Source organism: Dermacentor andersoni, chromosome 1 (assembly GCF_023375885.2).
Source record: "Dermacentor andersoni chromosome 1, qqDerAnde1_hic_scaffold, whole genome shotgun sequence".
Lineage (NCBI taxonomy): Eukaryota > Metazoa > Arthropoda > Arachnida > Ixodida > Ixodidae > Dermacentor > Dermacentor andersoni.
In genome coordinates this window covers 54,317,735-54,334,761 of record NC_092814.1, presented here as the reverse complement: position 1 = coordinate 54,334,761, position 17,027 = coordinate 54,317,735, and the positions used below count along the sequence as shown (strand labels likewise).

The 17,027-nt window shown below is 47.0% G+C and overlaps 3 protein-coding genes across 4 annotated transcripts in view; 2 read left to right on the top strand and 1 right to left on the bottom strand.

The window, feature by feature from the left end:
- Positions 1-54: 54 nt before the first annotated feature.
- On the bottom strand, positions 55-1,958 carry LOC126543206 (TWiK family of potassium channels protein 18-like). Its single transcript, XM_055077870.2, has 3 exons — positions 1,310-1,958; positions 1,052-1,257; positions 55-994 (listed from the first exon to the last, which is right to left on the bottom strand). The coding sequence occupies exons 1-3, from the start codon at positions 1,839-1,841 to the stop codon at positions 329-331; spliced, it is 1,404 nt and encodes a 467-aa protein (XP_054933845.2). The 5' UTR covers positions 1,842-1,958; the 3' UTR covers positions 55-328.
- An 8,683-nt stretch (positions 1,959-10,641) lies between these two features.
- LOC126545518 (uncharacterized protein C2orf42) lies at positions 10,642-12,330 on the top strand. The gene has a single exon (XM_050193428.3). It carries the CDS (start codon positions 10,901-10,903, stop codon positions 12,098-12,100), a length of 1,200 nt encoding a protein of 399 aa, XP_050049385.1. The 5' UTR covers positions 10,642-10,900; the 3' UTR covers positions 12,101-12,330.
- Positions 12,331-12,431: 101 nt separating this feature from the next.
- LOC126545511 (AT-rich interactive domain-containing protein 5B-like) overlaps positions 12,432-17,027 on the top strand; it is a 99,187-nt gene continuing 94,591 nt past the window's right edge. The window contains exon 1 of one of the 2 annotated variants that reach the window (XM_055061498.2): positions 12,432-12,860. In XM_055061498.2, the coding sequence (XP_054917473.1) occupies positions 12,600-12,860 (261 nt within the window). In that variant the 5' untranslated portion in view covers positions 12,432-12,599. The remainder of the gene's footprint in view (positions 12,861-17,027) is intronic. The other variant, XM_050193412.3, reaches the window with a different exon arrangement.

The window sequence follows — 17,027 nt, the reverse complement described above, 5'->3', positions numbered from 1 at the left end:
TATATATATATATATATATATATATATATATATATATATATATATATATATATATATATATATATATAGATTAACCCAGTTGAGTAACACCTTGATCCGCAGCATTAGAGATGCTGTCACCTCTGCACTATACCAGTTATGAGCAATAGACACTGTCGTGCGACTGCTGATCAACTTTCAGCTATGCACTGCAGCACCGTGGTGAGCTTCTGCATGATGTTTTCGCGTATGTTCACAGCAATGTTTGGTACGCGTCTCTCATCCCATGCCGTGTACACATGGCTAGTTCGAGAGCCTATTGGGCGCATAATTTATTTGAAGAGGCCGTTCAGGTAGGCTCTTTGTGCTGGGTTTTATCTTTAGTTGAAACATCATTCGAAATTGCTTTTTTATCCACAGCGTTCTTGACCGTAGCTTCTTGAGCAGCAAGCCCCTTTGCAATAGCTTCTTTGGCGATGGCATCCTTTGCCACTGCCTCGTCAATATCGCTTCCCAGAGGCTCATTTCGCTCTTGGTCTATCACCATGGCGTCGAAGCCGATGGTGGTCCCCAGCTGCATTCGAGCTCTTTCAAATATGGCGGAAAGCTTCTCCTGCACAACGTTGATGCACATGGAAGTCAGCGCAAGGCCAAAAAGCAAGTAGATGAAAGTAGCCATCATAAACATCGGGTGGTCTGGAACGTAGTCGCCGAATCCTATTGTGCTCATGGAAATGAAGACAAAGTAGAAGGCTTCGAAGAAGCTCCACGATTCCCAAATGGTGAAGATGCACGCGCCCACCGTCATGTAGATGGAGAGTAGAAGAAGGGCCAGCGACACAGGCAAGTTGAACTGGTCGTCGATGACGAGCTCCTCCTCACTGGCTGCCTTGCTCGCTTCCTCACCGCCTTCCTCGGCGGTCGGCGTGGTGGGCTCCTGCTTCAGGTAAGCCGGGTAGGGAACGTACGCCATGGTGTCGTTCACCTTGCGCCACACGAAAGCGACGTACTGGAGCTGCGAGAGAAAAGCACGGGCGCTGTAGCTCCCAGTGGGTGCTCAGCATGATCGTACCTGCGGAGGGGGCGCTTTTGCCTTGTGCTTGCCGCAGCGGCCCGTGCGGACGAGCTGGCGCAGCGACAGGAAGAGCCACTTGATGCCGCGCGTGAACACCTTGCCCAGGTCGGCCAGCACCATGAGCAGCAGCGGTATGCCGATGAAGGCGTACAGGATGGTCACCGCCATGCCGGCCATCGTGCTCGGGGCGATGTTGCCGTAGCCTGCGACATCCGGAATGTAGGTCGCGCACCGCTATGGGGCGCATGCACTCACCGATGGTTGTGAAAACGGTGCCGCAGTAGAAGAGAGCGCCCCAGAAGGACCAGATCTTTTTCTCCGAGTGGCTCACGATGCGAGCTTCGTCCTCGAGCACACGCACCTGCGTCTCGAACTCGCGCAGTCGGCGCAGTGCGTGCCGCCGGAATCCGGCCACGGACAGAGTGCGCTGGGCGAGCACCAGGTCCTCGATGATGTACTGGCGCGCGTTCAGGATGGTCTGCTTCTGCTTGTCTTCGAAAGGGCCCTCGATGAGCTGGAAGAGCGCAGCGCCCATGGCCGCGTACGCGAGCAGTACGAGCAGCAACAGAATGTGCGAGAACCAGCGTTGGCTGAACGCCTTGATGCTTTGGGCGGCGCGGACGGCACAGCTTCGCGTCTTGTCAGCCGTCAGGTTCACAATGTGCATAGGATTGAGGATTAGATATTGGGGCGGCCTCGTCGGGTCAGACTGCCAGCTGATCACCGACGGCTGGCTGAGGAACGCGGGCCGCCGGCCCGCTCGGGGCGACGGGCTCCGCGACGACATGTTCGCCTCTGCTGCCCCGTTGGGAGCGGCTGCCCAAATCGGGCGCAGACCAGGCGCCCCCAAGCAGCTGGGACACCGCCAAGCGGGCCGCTTGCCCCCAAAATAGCCGCCACGCCAGCGCCGGGGCTCCAGGTGGACTGCGCGCTGGCCTCTTCCGCATCATCGATCTCGCGCGCCACCTGCGGCTCTCCGGTCCGCGGCCTTCCGACACTCCTCAGCCCCATGCTGAGGCCGAGCTCCCAGCGTCGGCCGCCACGGACACCTGCCGTACGCGGCTCAAAACGTGGCTGCTTTGCGTATCTTGCAATTGTCTCCGGGCAGGCTGCGCATTCCGCTGCGCTGATTTGCAGAACAGCGCCGCTGGCACGCTTTCCTGATTCAGTTCCGCTACACAGAAGGGAGGTGCGAGGGCCAGGAGGCTAATGTTACCCTCGTCCTTGCGGTCGCGCGATTCCCCTTCGAAGGACAGCCCCATTCGTTGCTGGACCTGCGACCTCCTCTCATTTTTATATTAGGACAGGAACTGATGTATTTACTGGGAGCTCTGTGTCGTCATAGAGCATTTTCGCGGCTCTTTTTACACATTGTACACTCTCATATGAAAAAAAAAAAAAAAAATCACGGTTCGTTTAATTTTGTTGCAATTGTGAATGCTCAAAGCATTAGCTGTACGGCCTACTTGTATTTTCAGTGACAAATTTTTTAGTTATAGTCATTGTATTCTGTGCACTATAGTTTTGTGTTTGTCTTCCTTGTGCAGGTGGCGACTGGTGAAGTTGAAACCACAGCTCTCTCTCTCTCTCTCTCTCAATATTCCCCGTGCATTCGTAAATATAAAATGAAGCATAAAAATAGCAATAAGAATTCGAGAACAGTCACATTTTTCGCTATGGCTATTTTTTATTATTTTAATGTAGAAAAACAGACTATAGATTAATTTGCGGTGGCGTCTATGGCTTCCCAATTAAGATTGCAGGCAAATCAGCCATTATCGAACCTACGACATTTCCTACTGGTAACGGGCTATACGAGCAACCACGCCTCCACAACACCGTGTTCTATTTTTTCGCACTTGCCCTCTGACTCCATGCGGTTCTCTCCCTTAAAGTGTTTCAATTACAGCCGTAGCGCCGGTGTAACCATCTTTTCTGCATCCCTAGCGAATATCTATACGACTTTTAGAAAGTCCTAGAGGTTCTCCAGAGAAGCAGAAAACAGGGCGGTCTTCTTTTGTGTTTATGGCCAAAATACTTGGCGTGGACGTGAAGGCCACTGAGGCAGTTTTTTTAGGGAAAGTGAACTGGATCTGTAACTGTATATAATAAGTGCATTTTCATTTTCTTTTGCTTCTTTTAATTCGAAACATTCTTCTTCGAGTCCAGTGGGTCACTTTTTGGCAGGCGAGCCCACCATCGTCATTTTCGCGGGCCGATCCCGGTGATTGTGCAGTCTAAAACTATGTGCCATGGGAGCGACCGGGTATATGTGCCACTGGGTGTATGCCCCTGACTTTTTGCTTGCTTTTAAACATATATCTCGTCATTACAAACATTCTCACTTATAAAAAATTGACTCGCCATCCCGACCCTATGATAGTGGATATCCAGCGAAGCTGTTGAAAACCACCACTACAACTGCTGACGGGGGTATGCAATGCTTTATTGCTTTAGAGTAATGGTAGTAGTGGTAATTTAAAGTAATGATAGCAATTACATTTTTGAAAGCACGGCGCCGCCCATAGCGGTGCTGCAACAACATTGAAATCAGTTGCTAGGCTGGTTCTTTTATATACGAAAAGCTAGAGACGTCACTCCCCACGTCGCAAGCTGCCGTCGCCGCGGCAGCTTGCGCAACAGTAAACTTTAACGGTAAACGTATGCGGGGAGCGCTACGTGCTTCGCATTGTTATCAGGAGCGCCTTATCATCAATTATGTGGTTCGTATGTTTGTTTTGTGTTTGTTTTTTTCTAAACAGATGCTGTTCTCTGTGTTGTATGCGTGATTCCAAAGAATGTACGGACTGTTCACTTCACTTTGATGAGTGCTTGCAGCCTCAGCCTACGGGGGCACGAGCCACTGCTCCTGGCCTCCACTGCCACCGGTACAGAACAGTTACATTATTAATACCACCGTTCTCTATACCAATCATAAATGCATTACGTAGACGTCAACATACAGTTGAGTCTGCCGAGCCTTTTTTTCTTATTCATGTGGGTCTACTTCTATCGCGATGTCATCGTCATCTTCTCCCTTTACATTTATTCTTACTCGAAAGAAAGTACCCTGGCCGTGTATAGGAAACCCGAGTATCCATTGTGTCGGGCTCCGCGGGTAGCCTTCGGGAGAACTGTCGTTTCCGACGGGCGGGCTGTAGAATACAAAGTCCGTCTTTGTATAGCATACAAAGACGGACAGCGATGAGCAGATATGTCGCGATGATGTTTCTCATCAGCCTGAATGCCCTCTTTTCCTTGTTTCCCAGTGGGCAGTGCCGACCTCCGTCTTCCTTCGAGTAAACGGTCTCTCTCTTTTCGCGCGGCGATGCGAATGTTTAGTGCTAAACTTTTGACCAAACTACACTGTAAATACTTTAATTTGTTATCTTCAGACTATAGCTATAGTCTGCGGTGAACGATTTAATGTATTTTGTGGCCAGAACCATCCCCTTGGTATTTTTATCCGTGAATTGCCGGGCCAGCAAAAATATTCTTCTCCTTGAAACATTTGATTGAGAAAAATATAAAAAAAACGCGAATTGACCCCCCCCCCCCCTTTCAACATAAAAGAAATATTTTATCGGTTTAGACTGTCCACCCAGTGACACACTGAGCAACTGCTGCGTCTGAAATAAGAAAAAAAAAAAAAGGAGGACGAGCGGTCTTGTCGCTGTCTCGCTGCTGCATTCGCTTTGCTGACCTATATGATTTCTGGCCGGCCGCCCAACGAATAAATTCTGTCGCGCCCAGCACTCCTGTGACGCTTTTCTTGCCTCAGCAGTAACAACTAGAACGGAGCGCAGCGCGCTCATGCTATGCTCCGTAGTTTGAAAGCGTCGCCCACCGCGCGGTGCCCAGTGCCAATGGCATACGGGGGCCCCCTCGTCCTGACACATGGATGCGTGGAACGCCACTCGTATTTGTTTTTCCTCCAGCTAGTTATCACGTTCTCTCGGTTGCTCTTCCTTATATATATATATATATATATATATATATATATATATATATATATATATATATATATAGCGAACACTTTCAAAAATCTTTAAAAGTTGCCTGTGGCGGATATCACAATTCTAGTTCATGTGCTGGTCTACTCGAAGCGGCGGACAGTGTTTGCACAAAAAATTGAGATGCAAAATCGGCTAATTAATAAAATGTCACTAATTAAGCTTCTAACTAATCACGTTGTGGCCCATATCACAATTTACAAATTCTAGCCGTGGAGTTCGCAAGGCGGATCCACTTGGAACGAATTTTCAAGATGGCACCAGTTTTGAGATATAAATTCCGGAACTTTGCGGAGAAATACATTGGCGTTAAAGTTCATTTGTTAACAAACGTCGCACACAAGTAACTGGAACGCCAATGCAATTATCCGCAAAGTCCGGGAATTTATATATCGAAACTGGTGTCGTCCCGAAAATTCGTTCCAAGTGGATACGCCTTGCGAAGTCCACTGTTAGAATTTGTAAAGTGCAATATGGGTCATAAGATAACTAGCTATAAAGTTAATTAGTTAATTCTTGTTAATTAGCCGATTTTGCATTTCAATTTTTTGTGCAAGTAGTGTCCGCCGCTTCGAGTAGACCGGCTCATAAACTATAATTGAGCTATCTGCCACAGGTAACCTTTAAACAATTTTGAAAGTGTTCGCTGAAACACCCTGCATATATATATATATATATATATATATATATATATATATATATATATATATATATATAAAGTAAGAACAAATGCGGAATTTGTTTTACGTTCAGCTGTGAAATAAATGAAGGAAAGCAAAACTAATTATAGAAAAATCACCGCCCAAGCACTCGATCCGTACAGATGGTTAACCAGCGAAGCTGAAACGTGCGGCCTCAGTATCTATAACTGGGTTAATCTCAACGGTCCCTAAACGACGGCTTGGTAGGCTGCCTGATCCTCGGTATGCAGTTACTGCTTACGCTCGGCTGCATGAGCCTGTTCTTGTACCCAGGCTGCAGCGTCGGAACGGCGTAGACAAGGTCGTTCCCGATTCTGCTCGCGGCGTTACTTATGGAAGGCTGCCTGCTACTCAGGAGTACGTATGACGCGTGGCCTACCCATTTCGGAGCCGGTGAGAAACTGCTGCGCGCGCGCTCGCCTGCGACGGAGAGCAACGACGTCACTACTGGCGCAGCCAATCGCGCTCCTGTTTTCCCTCTTTTTTTCTTTTTCGCGCACGCGCATTAAGTTCCGTCGGAGGAGTTTTCGGCGTACAGGCGACAGATGGACGGATGGGCGAATCAGCTAGCCATATATAGTTTCACTGTAGTATATACGAACAATTAAAACTTTGACATTCCGTAAAGTCAGCGAGCCGACAGAAGAGCGACCGCACTGAGCCTGTCGGCTTTTGCCGGCATCGCCTTTCTGCCGCTCATCATCATCATCATCAGCCTGGTTACGCCCACTGCAGGGCAAATGCCTCTCCCATACTTCTCCAACTACCCCGGTCATGTATTAATTGTGGCCATGTCGTCCCTGCAAACTTCTTAATCTCATCCGCCCACCTAACTTTCTGCCGCCCCCTGCTGCGCTTCCCTTCCCTTGGAATCCAGTCCGTAACCCTTAATGACCATCGGTTATCTTCCCTCATTACATGTCCTGCCCATGCCCATTTCTTTTTCTTGATTTCAACTAAGATGTCATTAACTCGCGTTTGTTCCCTCACCCAATCTGCTCTTTTCTTATCCCTTAACGTTACACCCATCATTCTTCTTTCCATAGCTCGTTGCGTTGTCCTCAATTTAAGTAGAACCCTTTTCGTAAGCCTCCTGGTTTCTGCCCCGTACGCGAGTACTGGTAAGACACAGCTGTTATACACCTTTCTCTTGAGGGATAATGGCAACCTGCTATTTATGATCTGAGAATGCCTGCCAAACGCACCCCAGCCCATTCTTATTCTTCGGATTATTTCCGTCTCATGATCCGGATCCGCGGTCACTACCTGCCCTAAGTAGATTTATTCCCTTACCACTTCCAGTGCCTCGCTACCTATAGTAAATTGCTGTTCTCTTCCGAGACTGTTAAACATTAGTTTTCTGCAGATTAATTTTTATACCAACTCTTCTGCTTTGCCTCTCCAGGTCAGTGAGCATGCATTGCAGTTGGTCTCCTGAGTTACTAAGCAAGGCAATATCATCAGCGAATCGCAAGTTACTAAGGTATTCTCCATTAACTCGTAACCCCAATTCTTCCCAATCCAGGTCTCTGAATACCTCCTGTAAACACGCTGTGAATTGGAGAGATCGTATCTCCCTGCCTGACGCCTTTCTTTATTGGGATTTTGTTGCTTTCTTTATGGAGGACTACGGTGGCTGTGGAGCCACTATAGATATCTTTCAGTATTTTTACATATGGCTCGTCTACACCCTGATTCTGTAATGCCTCCATGACTGCTGAGGTTTCGACAGAATCAAACGCTTTCTCGTAATCAATGAAAGCTATATATAAGGGTTGGTTGTATTCCGCACATTTCTCTATCACCTGATTGATAGTGTGAATATGGTCTATTGTTGAGTAGTCTTTACGGATACCTGCCTGGTCCTTTGCTTGGCAGAAGTCTAAGGTGTTCCTGATTCTATTTGCGATTACCTTGGTAAATAGTTTGTAGGCGACGGACAGTAAGCTGATCGGTCTATAATTTTGCAAGTCTTTGACGTCCCCTTTCTTATGGATAAGGATTATGTTAGCGTTCTTCAGATTCCGGTACGCTCGAGGTCATGAGGCATTGCGTATACAGGGTGGCCAGTTTCTCTAGAACAATCTGCCCACTATCCTTCAACAAATCTGCTGTTACCTGATCCTCCCCAGCTGCCTTCCCCTTTTGCATAGCCCCCAAGGCTTTCTTTACTTCTTCCGGCGTTACCTGTGGGATTTCGAATTCCTCTCGACTATTCTCTCTTCCAATATCGTCGTGGGCGCCACTGGTACTGTATAAATCTCTATAGAAATCCTGAGCCACTTGAACTATCTCATCCATATTAGTAATGATATTGCCGGCTTTGTCTCTTAACGCATACGTCTGATTCTTGCCACTTCCTAGTTTTTTCTTCAGTGCTTTTAGGCTTCCTCCGTTCCTGAGAGCATGTTCAATTTTATCCATATTATACTTCCTTATGTCAGCTGTCTTACGCTTGTTGATTAACTTCGAAATTTCTGCCAGTTCTATTCTATCTGTAGGGTTAGAGGCTTTCATACATTGGCGTTTCTTGATCAGATCTTTCGCCGCTCAGCATGCCAGCACAAATACGTTTGTGGCAGATGACATTTTCTGTAATTTGGAACTATATCAGATGCGTGATTCCATGAGTAATGGGAGGGACCCTGGCGGTGCAGATCCGTGCAGAGCGTTGGGGCTCGTGCTACCTTCGGTTCTGCACATGAAGTAGGCTCACGTGGCCTGCACTGAACGCTAGAGGCATCTCCATGTCGTTTCTCCGGAGTAGCGAAAAGTAAGAAAAGAAAGACTTTACACACACACACACACACACACACACACACACACACACACACACACACACACACACACACACACACACACACACACACACACACACACACACACACACACACACACACACACACACACACACACACACACACACACACACACACACACACACACACACACACACACACACACATGCTGTATTCTGTGACGCATATATAAAGCCCGTCTTGCGCGGCGCTAAGCTTATCGAGACCACAGGTACGCTTGCGGACGCGCCCAAGCTCGCGTCCGCGCAGCCACGCATGCGCAGACGGTGCGGCATGGCTCGTACGCGTCGAAACGCGGGGTGATCTCGGGGGTGCAGCTCCTTTCTGTTAACGCGCGCTTGAGCTGCCGCGCGTCGGCGCACCTGGCTACGCAGCCACTGCGCGGAACATTCAACTCTCAGAAGCAGATTTATATCATGCAAGAAAGTTAAACAAAAAGCGTTAAACAAAGCAAATGTATGTAAGGTAGACGACGATTATCATTGTGGGACAAATATCTTTAGAAGCAACTGAAGACAAAAATGAATACAGCGTCTCTGCTTCTTCCTAACTATTCACCGCTTCGAACAGTTATCTTTGACCGACAGTAAACTTATGTTCTTCAGAAAAGCTGACGCCAGCAGTTCGTCGTAATAGTAATCACAACTGATGCATTACTTGACACGAACAGCGATCTCTCGACGTAACTGACAGCAGCTGCAACGTAGGCGGACATGACGTCACCGGCCATGTCCAGCATGCTCATGTATGTCAGCTTCCAAATGTGTTGTTGGAAATATGGTTTGATATCTAATAAGAGTTTAGTGTCATATTCAAAATATTCACCTAAATTTCAAATAAAGACAGAAAATAAACACCACAGTGAGGGCTTCCGGCTCCCTCATGCAGTGTGAACGATGAAAGACAAACATAGAAATGGCTGTGAGGTTTAGATTGGCAAGCTCATATTAGTAGAACGTGCCAGGAAGCGATGAATCGCCTTTAAACTTTTATCAAGTGATCTCCAACTTCGTAACCGTTGACGTCATGGAGGAATGGTTGCAGTGCAGCAGGTGCAACAGGTGTAGCTTCCGATATCGTGGCGCGACGCGCTTTTGGTTATCTACGTGGAGGAAGGAAGGATACTTTGTTCTTTGTTCATCGTTGTCTGCAACATAGGCCAAGGAGGTTTAAATATAAAAGAAAGATAACTATTTGTCGTAGACATATTTGTCATAGACGCGATCGCTGTGGGCGCGACATAACGGACACAATCTTGGAGGTCATTATTTTGGCATAGAGTTAAGTGACCACTTGACGTCAGAGAATGGAATGCGCCGCAAAAACAGAACTTGTTTTGTTGCATAAGATTTTCTTCATAAAATTTGTGGCTGGGGGTCAGCGAATCTAAACACATTTAATGACATTTGCACACTAAGGAAGCGATGTTCAACCTTGCGTCGTCTGATTAATTTATTTCTTCCATTAAAAACCAGCTACCAGGAAGAAACAAAGTTTGGAGGACGCTTAAGCTTCGCCTTTAAGAGTGGAACGCGATAGCATTCAAAGATCCCTGACTGGTTCTCACGCTTCCCAGCAACTGGAACTTATGTGACCGTAATGTTTATCTGGAAACGCTTGCCGCGAAAGCTATGCACGAAGGCGAGCTTTGTGGCGGAAACACGGCCTCTTGCGTGGGCCGCGATGCGGCGGAGGCGAGCGCCAGCTGGAGCTTATGCAAGGAACCGGGCGCGACGCTCCGTGGCTCCCAAGCATGGAGGCTCTTTGGTTCTTTATTTTATGGCGCCGGCGCGCGCAAAATGGCGGACGCCGCGTCCGGTTTGTGTGTGTGAAGGGGTTTCTTTTGAGTTTTCGCGTAACAGAATTGTGTCTTCTCGTATATTCAAATTACAACCCGAGAGCTATCATGTTTTTAGGTTGTGTGCAAGTCATAGTTTACGATCTTCTACGTATTTTAGCTTGACAAATTCAATTATTTCAGTTAATTCTTTGCATCATATGGAAGGCCTGGGTATAAGTGGTACGAAAATTCTGCCGATGTGACGGCCGACGCCGGACACCGCATTTCCTGCGACATGTACTAAAACTCTCTGTTTTAGCCGCATAGGTATGACCGCGTCACCTATGCGTTCAAATGGCAACTATACCGAAGTGCGTGGATTGAAGTTGTTTCACCGTCAAGCAGATGTCGCCGCCATCGCCCACAGACGACATTATATTTATTTCTTTTTCTGAGATTGTCTACAACTGTCACTACGAGAGGCGCAAGGCTGCTGCCGCTGAATACACCGTTCGCGTCTTTTAGCTGGTGCAATGTCAAACATTGGTGGAACCGTCACGACTCATGGGTCGCCGAGTGCAATGTCGGCTCGCAAGGGTCTGTTCAGTGACCTTGGCAAGGCCACTCTTCGCGGCATCCGAAAATGTCCTAAGTGCGGCACTTACAACGGCACGCGCGGCGTGCGCTGCAAGAACAAGGCGTGCGACGCTGTGTTTCGGGAGCGTGGCGCACGCAAGCGGGCCGCCGACGCTGTACGGCTACACGCGCCGGGCCAGCTCTATTCTGTGCGTCTGCAGCGGGGTGAGGCACGAACATTTGTGCAGCTGTCGGCTGAAGGTAGGGCCCAGTGTGAGGGCTGCCAGGGTGCATCCAGCTGCGCGCACGTGCAGGCCGCGCTCCGTTGCGTCGTCCAGGCCCAGGCGCTGCCACTGAAAGACTCTGTTGTGGAAGCCCAAGAGGAGAGCGTGCGAGATGCCATCTGGGAGCTGGTCGCTGCCGAGGGCCCACCGCTCGTGCAGCGTGTTTCCAAGGCAGTGTTGGTGGCTCGGAGCCACGAGGGTGGCTTCGTACATGTTCGAGTTAGCCCCCGCCGTGAGCTGCGCTGTAGTGGCTGCGGCGGCAAGGGTTCAACGCAAGGCTGTGTTCACTCGTATGCGTGCATGTGTGCGCTCACTAGCGCTGACAAACTGCGTGATGTGGCGCCCAAGCACCCTGAACCATCTCTGAGCTTTTTGCAGTGGTTGGCAGGCGTCACGGAGCGCATCAATCAGACAATGCGGTACGATCGACCGGGCCGACCTGACCCGCTTGTTTTTCACGTGCCTCATCAATTTTTTGACTGCTTACAGCAGCGAATATGTGGGCGCCGGCAGCCTACGCGGAAGGACGGAGTCAAGTGCACGTGGAGTATCACCAATCTCTTGCATGTGCGTCACATTTTTGAGACGCCTGTCGTGCCGCTAGAGGAGAGCAGAACCTTCGTCGAGAATCGTGATGGGACTTTTGAGCCTTACGAACCTCCTTGTTTGTCGCAAGAACCGCCGTCTGAAGGCATTCCAGTGATCAGACCTCTTGAACTCAAAACATTCTTGAAGGTGGGGAACCCTCCCCAGTCGGTGCCGTTTGTTATTGAGTGGACTCCTGACGTGCTTCCTCGCAGTCGAGTTGGCGAATTGCTTCTTAAGTTTGAGTACGGTCATTTAAGAAATGGACTCATTGACGTAAGGTCATAGGAGTCACTTTGTTTCTACACGCTGATTCTCTTTGGGGTGCAGTGAAAAGTTGTTGACATTTTGCCTCGTTAATTAAGCACACGGTTGCATTGGTTGTCTTGCTGCAATGTTCATCGCATCTAATGACAAAATCGAAGTGTATGTTACCCAAAATAAACTACCGCTTAATCATGCGGCGGTTTGTGTGCTGTAAATGTACGCATAATAAACCCACGTGCCCATGTTTGTTCTATTGTTTTGGTAGGCTCCGCTTGCTGAAATAAAAACTTAAACAGCGGAGACCGTTATGGTAATTACTCCGTATGGGACGCGAAGTTCGCCCATTGGGACGTTGCCGCCATATTAGCAAGCGCAATGCATGACGGGAAGTCAATTGTGATGTTTATTCTCCATAGTTGTAGCTGCAGCGGTTGCAGTGTTTCTTTTTGATGATTAAGCTAGTGCACTACAGTGTGCTTTGCACGTTTCCGTCTGAACTTTGACGTTCAGCGCTGCGGCGATGTCGTTCGTGGGCGACCCTCGAGGACGGAGCAGCAGCTGCACGTTTTACGGCGGCTTCGAATACAAGAATCGAAGTGGTCCTGCCACCCTCTCTGTGGGCCAGTTTGTATACGTTCGGATTTCGCCCAACGACGACCCTTGCATCGCCGAATTGCAGCTTTTGTGGAAAGACCACCAGCACAGTGCACAGTTGGCCAGTGTTCAGCTCTATTTCTTGCCCGAACAGACTCCTGACGGCAGGTTACCCCACCAGGGCCAGGTAGATATACGTCTTTGTTTTCGTGAATCTTGCTGATGCACCATGTGATGCAGTTTCGTGTAAACATTGCTTGGCATTCGTTAACGTGGCTCTTCCTGGCCGTGAAACACAGCACATGTCATATTTGCACAGTTTAGAAGTGTCCGGCGAAATGTTAATGCAAAGCAAGATAGCGATTTGAAAGTCAATTTGCACGGTGCAAGCGGTACAAGTGCGTCTTGAGTAGGGCCGCTTGCGTCGCACGTTCGAACCGCGATTGTTTCAAGTGCCGATTTTTCAGCCACGATTGAAAAACACTTTGTGCCTAGCAGCGAGATAAATTTCTTTTTCTTGTTGCGGAAACAATCCCGACGCCTTGCATCTGATCTGAAAATTTGGGACAAGTAAACATAACAAGCTGACCTATATTCGAATTTCAGATTGAGTTCAACGTTTGTAATGTAATTGTGTGCATCTCTTAAATAAGAAATATGAAGGGCATCATTATTCTCGGGGCAAAATTATGTAGGCTTCATTAGATGGATTTTCGTTTTATTACCTGTAATGTCGCCATCAAGGGCGTATCGCTTCACTTTAATTAATTACTTGCATCTGCCATCGACATCTCCTGTGTTTTAAATGTTTCGTGAAATTAGTCCATGGGCAAAGTTCCCGTTGACGGCATTAGAAAATTATATTACACCATAAAAGAAAAAGTTCAGTCCAAAAATAAAACTAAATATGCGTTATCGCTTTTTTGCTTTGTTCGCCGCAAAAATTCTTGTGGCAAAACTTCACAAAAGGTATCGGTTTCCTGTCTGTTTTCAGAAGCCAGTAAGCCGTATGCCCATTTTGTCGTAAGTTATATTCCATGCAAATGGACAATGACCTGCGGCACAATGTCGTTAATGGCACCTTAATAATAAATAAATGAAGTGGGCAGGGGTGTTGCCAGCGCAGCCTCCAATAGTGTGGCTATATATCATTATAATCTCGCCGACAGGTATCATAAAAACTAAAAATAACGTAGGATAGTTGAAAAAAAGTAAATGAAATCCACGCTTTCTTTTTTCTTTTTTTCTTGCCTGCCTGAGGCTGGCTTCGTGTCACAAGGCGCGCTTGTTGCTTGTTTCGCATTCGTAGCATTTTTTTTTTTTCCTAGTCGTCACGGCGGCAATGGAAGGTCACTACATTAAATTACGTGATATTACTCTAGGTGAACAATGTGGCGCCTGCATACGCTAAAATAATCGACGTGTCTCTTGCTGACTATTAAACTACGCGTAGTTGAGAACATGAACAAAAAAAGAAATGCTGACGCAATGAAACGTGTATGATGGTTATTGTCTTAAATTTGACGCAGCGGCCTAGATAAGACTAGGTTTTACCGACGATATGACCATGTGCCCGTGTAATTGTCACAGTTTTTGTTGTGTCACAACGATCATTATCGCTGATGTTTGTAAAGCATTCCACGGCAATGTAGAAATTTTTTTTTCCTTCGTTCGAAAAAAAAAAGAAATAGATACGCTATCGAAAAATATCACGAGGCGATTAAGTGGAAAAGTGTGCCGTGGTTTAGCCTGCAGATAACCACTGCAGACTGAATCAGTACTGTAGATGTTGAATCGCACGTACTTTATTTTACCTCGAGTTTTCTCACTGCTGATTTCCAGAACGGAACTTAAAATCTTGTGGCCGCATAATTAGACCAAATAGACAAAATAATAATATTGTTGTGAAGATTTTGCATATTTGAAGGTATATGTACTTATTGCAGAGCTTTTGCACTGTAGGCAGGCTATTCCTAAAGGGGAAACACTTTTACGTGCCTCTTCATGATTGTACTGTAGTGCAAGATGTCAAACATTTATGACATGGCATATACCAAGATTGATAACAGACCATGCATACAGCAATACAAAACTTCTCATGCCATAGGTCACATACAAAATATGTATGACAAACTTGGTCATACTACCAGTCTGGTTGGTTGACAGTTCAAGATATATAAAGAATATGTTATTAAAAGGGAAACCTATTAAAAGGGAAATATATTGTGTAAGTTTCTATGGCATTTAAATTTTAGATAAGTAAAATTCTTGATGGTAGGGCGTTTAAATGTTAGAATTGTGGGGGTGATCTGAAGGTTTTGCGACATGTGTAACAAGAAAATTACCTGTATTTGGAAAAAAAAAAAACGAAAAAAATAAAGCATTTTCACCATAATCCTTTTTCACACTAATGCACTTTTCCCATTTGACTGGAAGGTTTCCGATACCATGCCACACGCACACACCACACACACAAGAAGAAATATTGCTCGTCAAAATTGCTGTTCTGTGGCAGTTTGCTGTACATTCAAGTTGTTGGACCCTGTTCTGTGAGGTGCTGCAGATTCAGGAATAAAAGAAAGTCTGGTCAAGCTGTTTGAAAGGATGCTCTCGAATGGCAGCCTAAGCTACACAATACTTTTTAACCGGTGTGTTGTCGTGTTTCTTGTCGCAATCGTTTTCCTTTCTTTCTTTCTTTCTTTCTTTTTTTTGGTCTTGCAATTTTCAGACAATGCTGGCACACTATTCTATTGTCCAGGTAATCAATCAGCAGGATCCACCTGCGGCAGTAGCCTATTGGCAGTGGCGTTGCACCGCTGAGCTTGAGGTCGCAGGTTCGATCCCGGCAACATTCCGATCGAGGCAGAATGTAAAAACGCTTGTGTACTATGTATTGGGTGCATGTTAAAGAAACACAGGTGGTAAAAATTAATCTCGAGTTTCCACACTACACCGGGGTGCCTCATATCAATATTGTGATTTTGGCATGTAAAACCCCAAAAATAATTTTAGATTTTAATCAGCAAGATTCCCTTTGCTTCCTAGGAAATGGTTACCATCACTTTTCTTCCCGTGTTCTTGGGTCTTGAATTTTTGTGAAGTCGGGGACCTCGAATGTCTCGATTCACAACATAGACTGTTGCTTTCTTTTTGGGTCCCACTGGTAAAGCCATGTCTCATCCTCAATCGCAAGGCAGGAGAGAAGGTGTTCTAAGTTGCTTTCGTAGAGGCTCAAAGTCTCCTTTTGTGAATACAAGCATAGTGCTGGTCTTGTGTAGAGAGAGAGATAAAACATCTTTATTAAGAAGTCCCTGCTGGGTTCAAAAGGGGAGCGAAAGGGCTGAGAGGCTAGTCCTGTAAAGCTCCCCTTTCCGTCAGACGCAGGCCAGGCCTTGAACCGTAGCGGCATCCTCCACCAGCAGGACAGCCCAGAGCTGGTCTCCTGGGCATTCGCTGAGTTGTATAGCCTCTCACTGCTCACGGGCTTTTATTTTAGCGTTGTGGTTTATGCTGTGTCTCGTATTGTTTGGAGCTGATGTGCATACTCGTATAATGTGATGAAGGTCTGCACGTGGTGTGTTGCTTGTCTTGCAGTGTGATGAGTATGCTTCTGAGTGTATTCGGTGCATGAGTAGTGTAGGGAAGGTGCTTGTTTGTAGTAGTCTCCAGGTAGTTGCTTGATGTTTGTTTAATGATTTTTTAGGAGGAGGGTATTTGTAGTGAGCATTTCGATAGTATTCGAGGATTTCAGCGTAAGTAGTAATTTCATCTCCCATTTGTTCATGTGGGGAAACTGTTCTTTCTTGATCTGGTTCTGGGGGCGCAGTTCTGTTCGGGTCTCTTTGGGGATTTGTTGTCCGCAGAGAGATGGGCGATGCAAGTGACTCTCCCGGTCGATACTTGCTCGGGCAGCATCGTGCACAGCGTTGTTCCCAATTACCCTTGCATTGCCTGGCGTCCAGATCAGGTGAACAGTTCTACTGCGAGTAGGATGTGTTACAATGAGAATTCGGTACGCTTGCGGTGATATAAGTCCCTTGGTCTAATTAATTACGGCTGCTTTGGAGTTGGTGATGTTGCATGATGCAGTGGTTGATGTCTATGCCAAAGCTATTGCAGCCTCTTCACCTCCTTCTGTGTGTTTGGTACGTATGGAGCTAGTTGTGATAGCCACTTGTACCGGTAACAACTGCCAGGGTCATGGCTGGTTGTGGCGGATACTTTGCAGCATCAACATAGGCCACATGTTCAGCGTCTTTGAGCACTTTGTTGAGTCTTTGAGCTCTTGTTTTCCGTTGCTCTGCGTTATAGTTTGGGTGCATGTTTTTCGGGGGGGGGGGAATTGTGAAGGTGT

Bases quoted from the DNA above. Each gene is read 5' to 3' on its own strand.
- LOC126543206 (XM_055077870.2), bottom strand. From the start codon at position 1,841: ATGTCGTCGCGGAGCCCGTCGCCCCGAGCGGGCCGGCGGCCCGCGTTC. The intron at 1,258-1,309 runs GTGAGTGCATGC...CGGATGTCGCAG, and splicing joins CACCGTTTTCACAACCATCG to GCTACGGCAACATCGCCCCG. The intron at 995-1,051 runs GTACGATCATGC...TTTCTCTCGCAG, and splicing joins CAAAAGCGCCCCCTCCGCAG to CTCCAGTACGTCGCTTTCGT.
- LOC126545518 (XM_050193428.3), top strand. From the start codon at position 10,901: ATGTCAAACATTGGTGGAACCGTCACGACTCATGGGTCGCCGAGTGCA.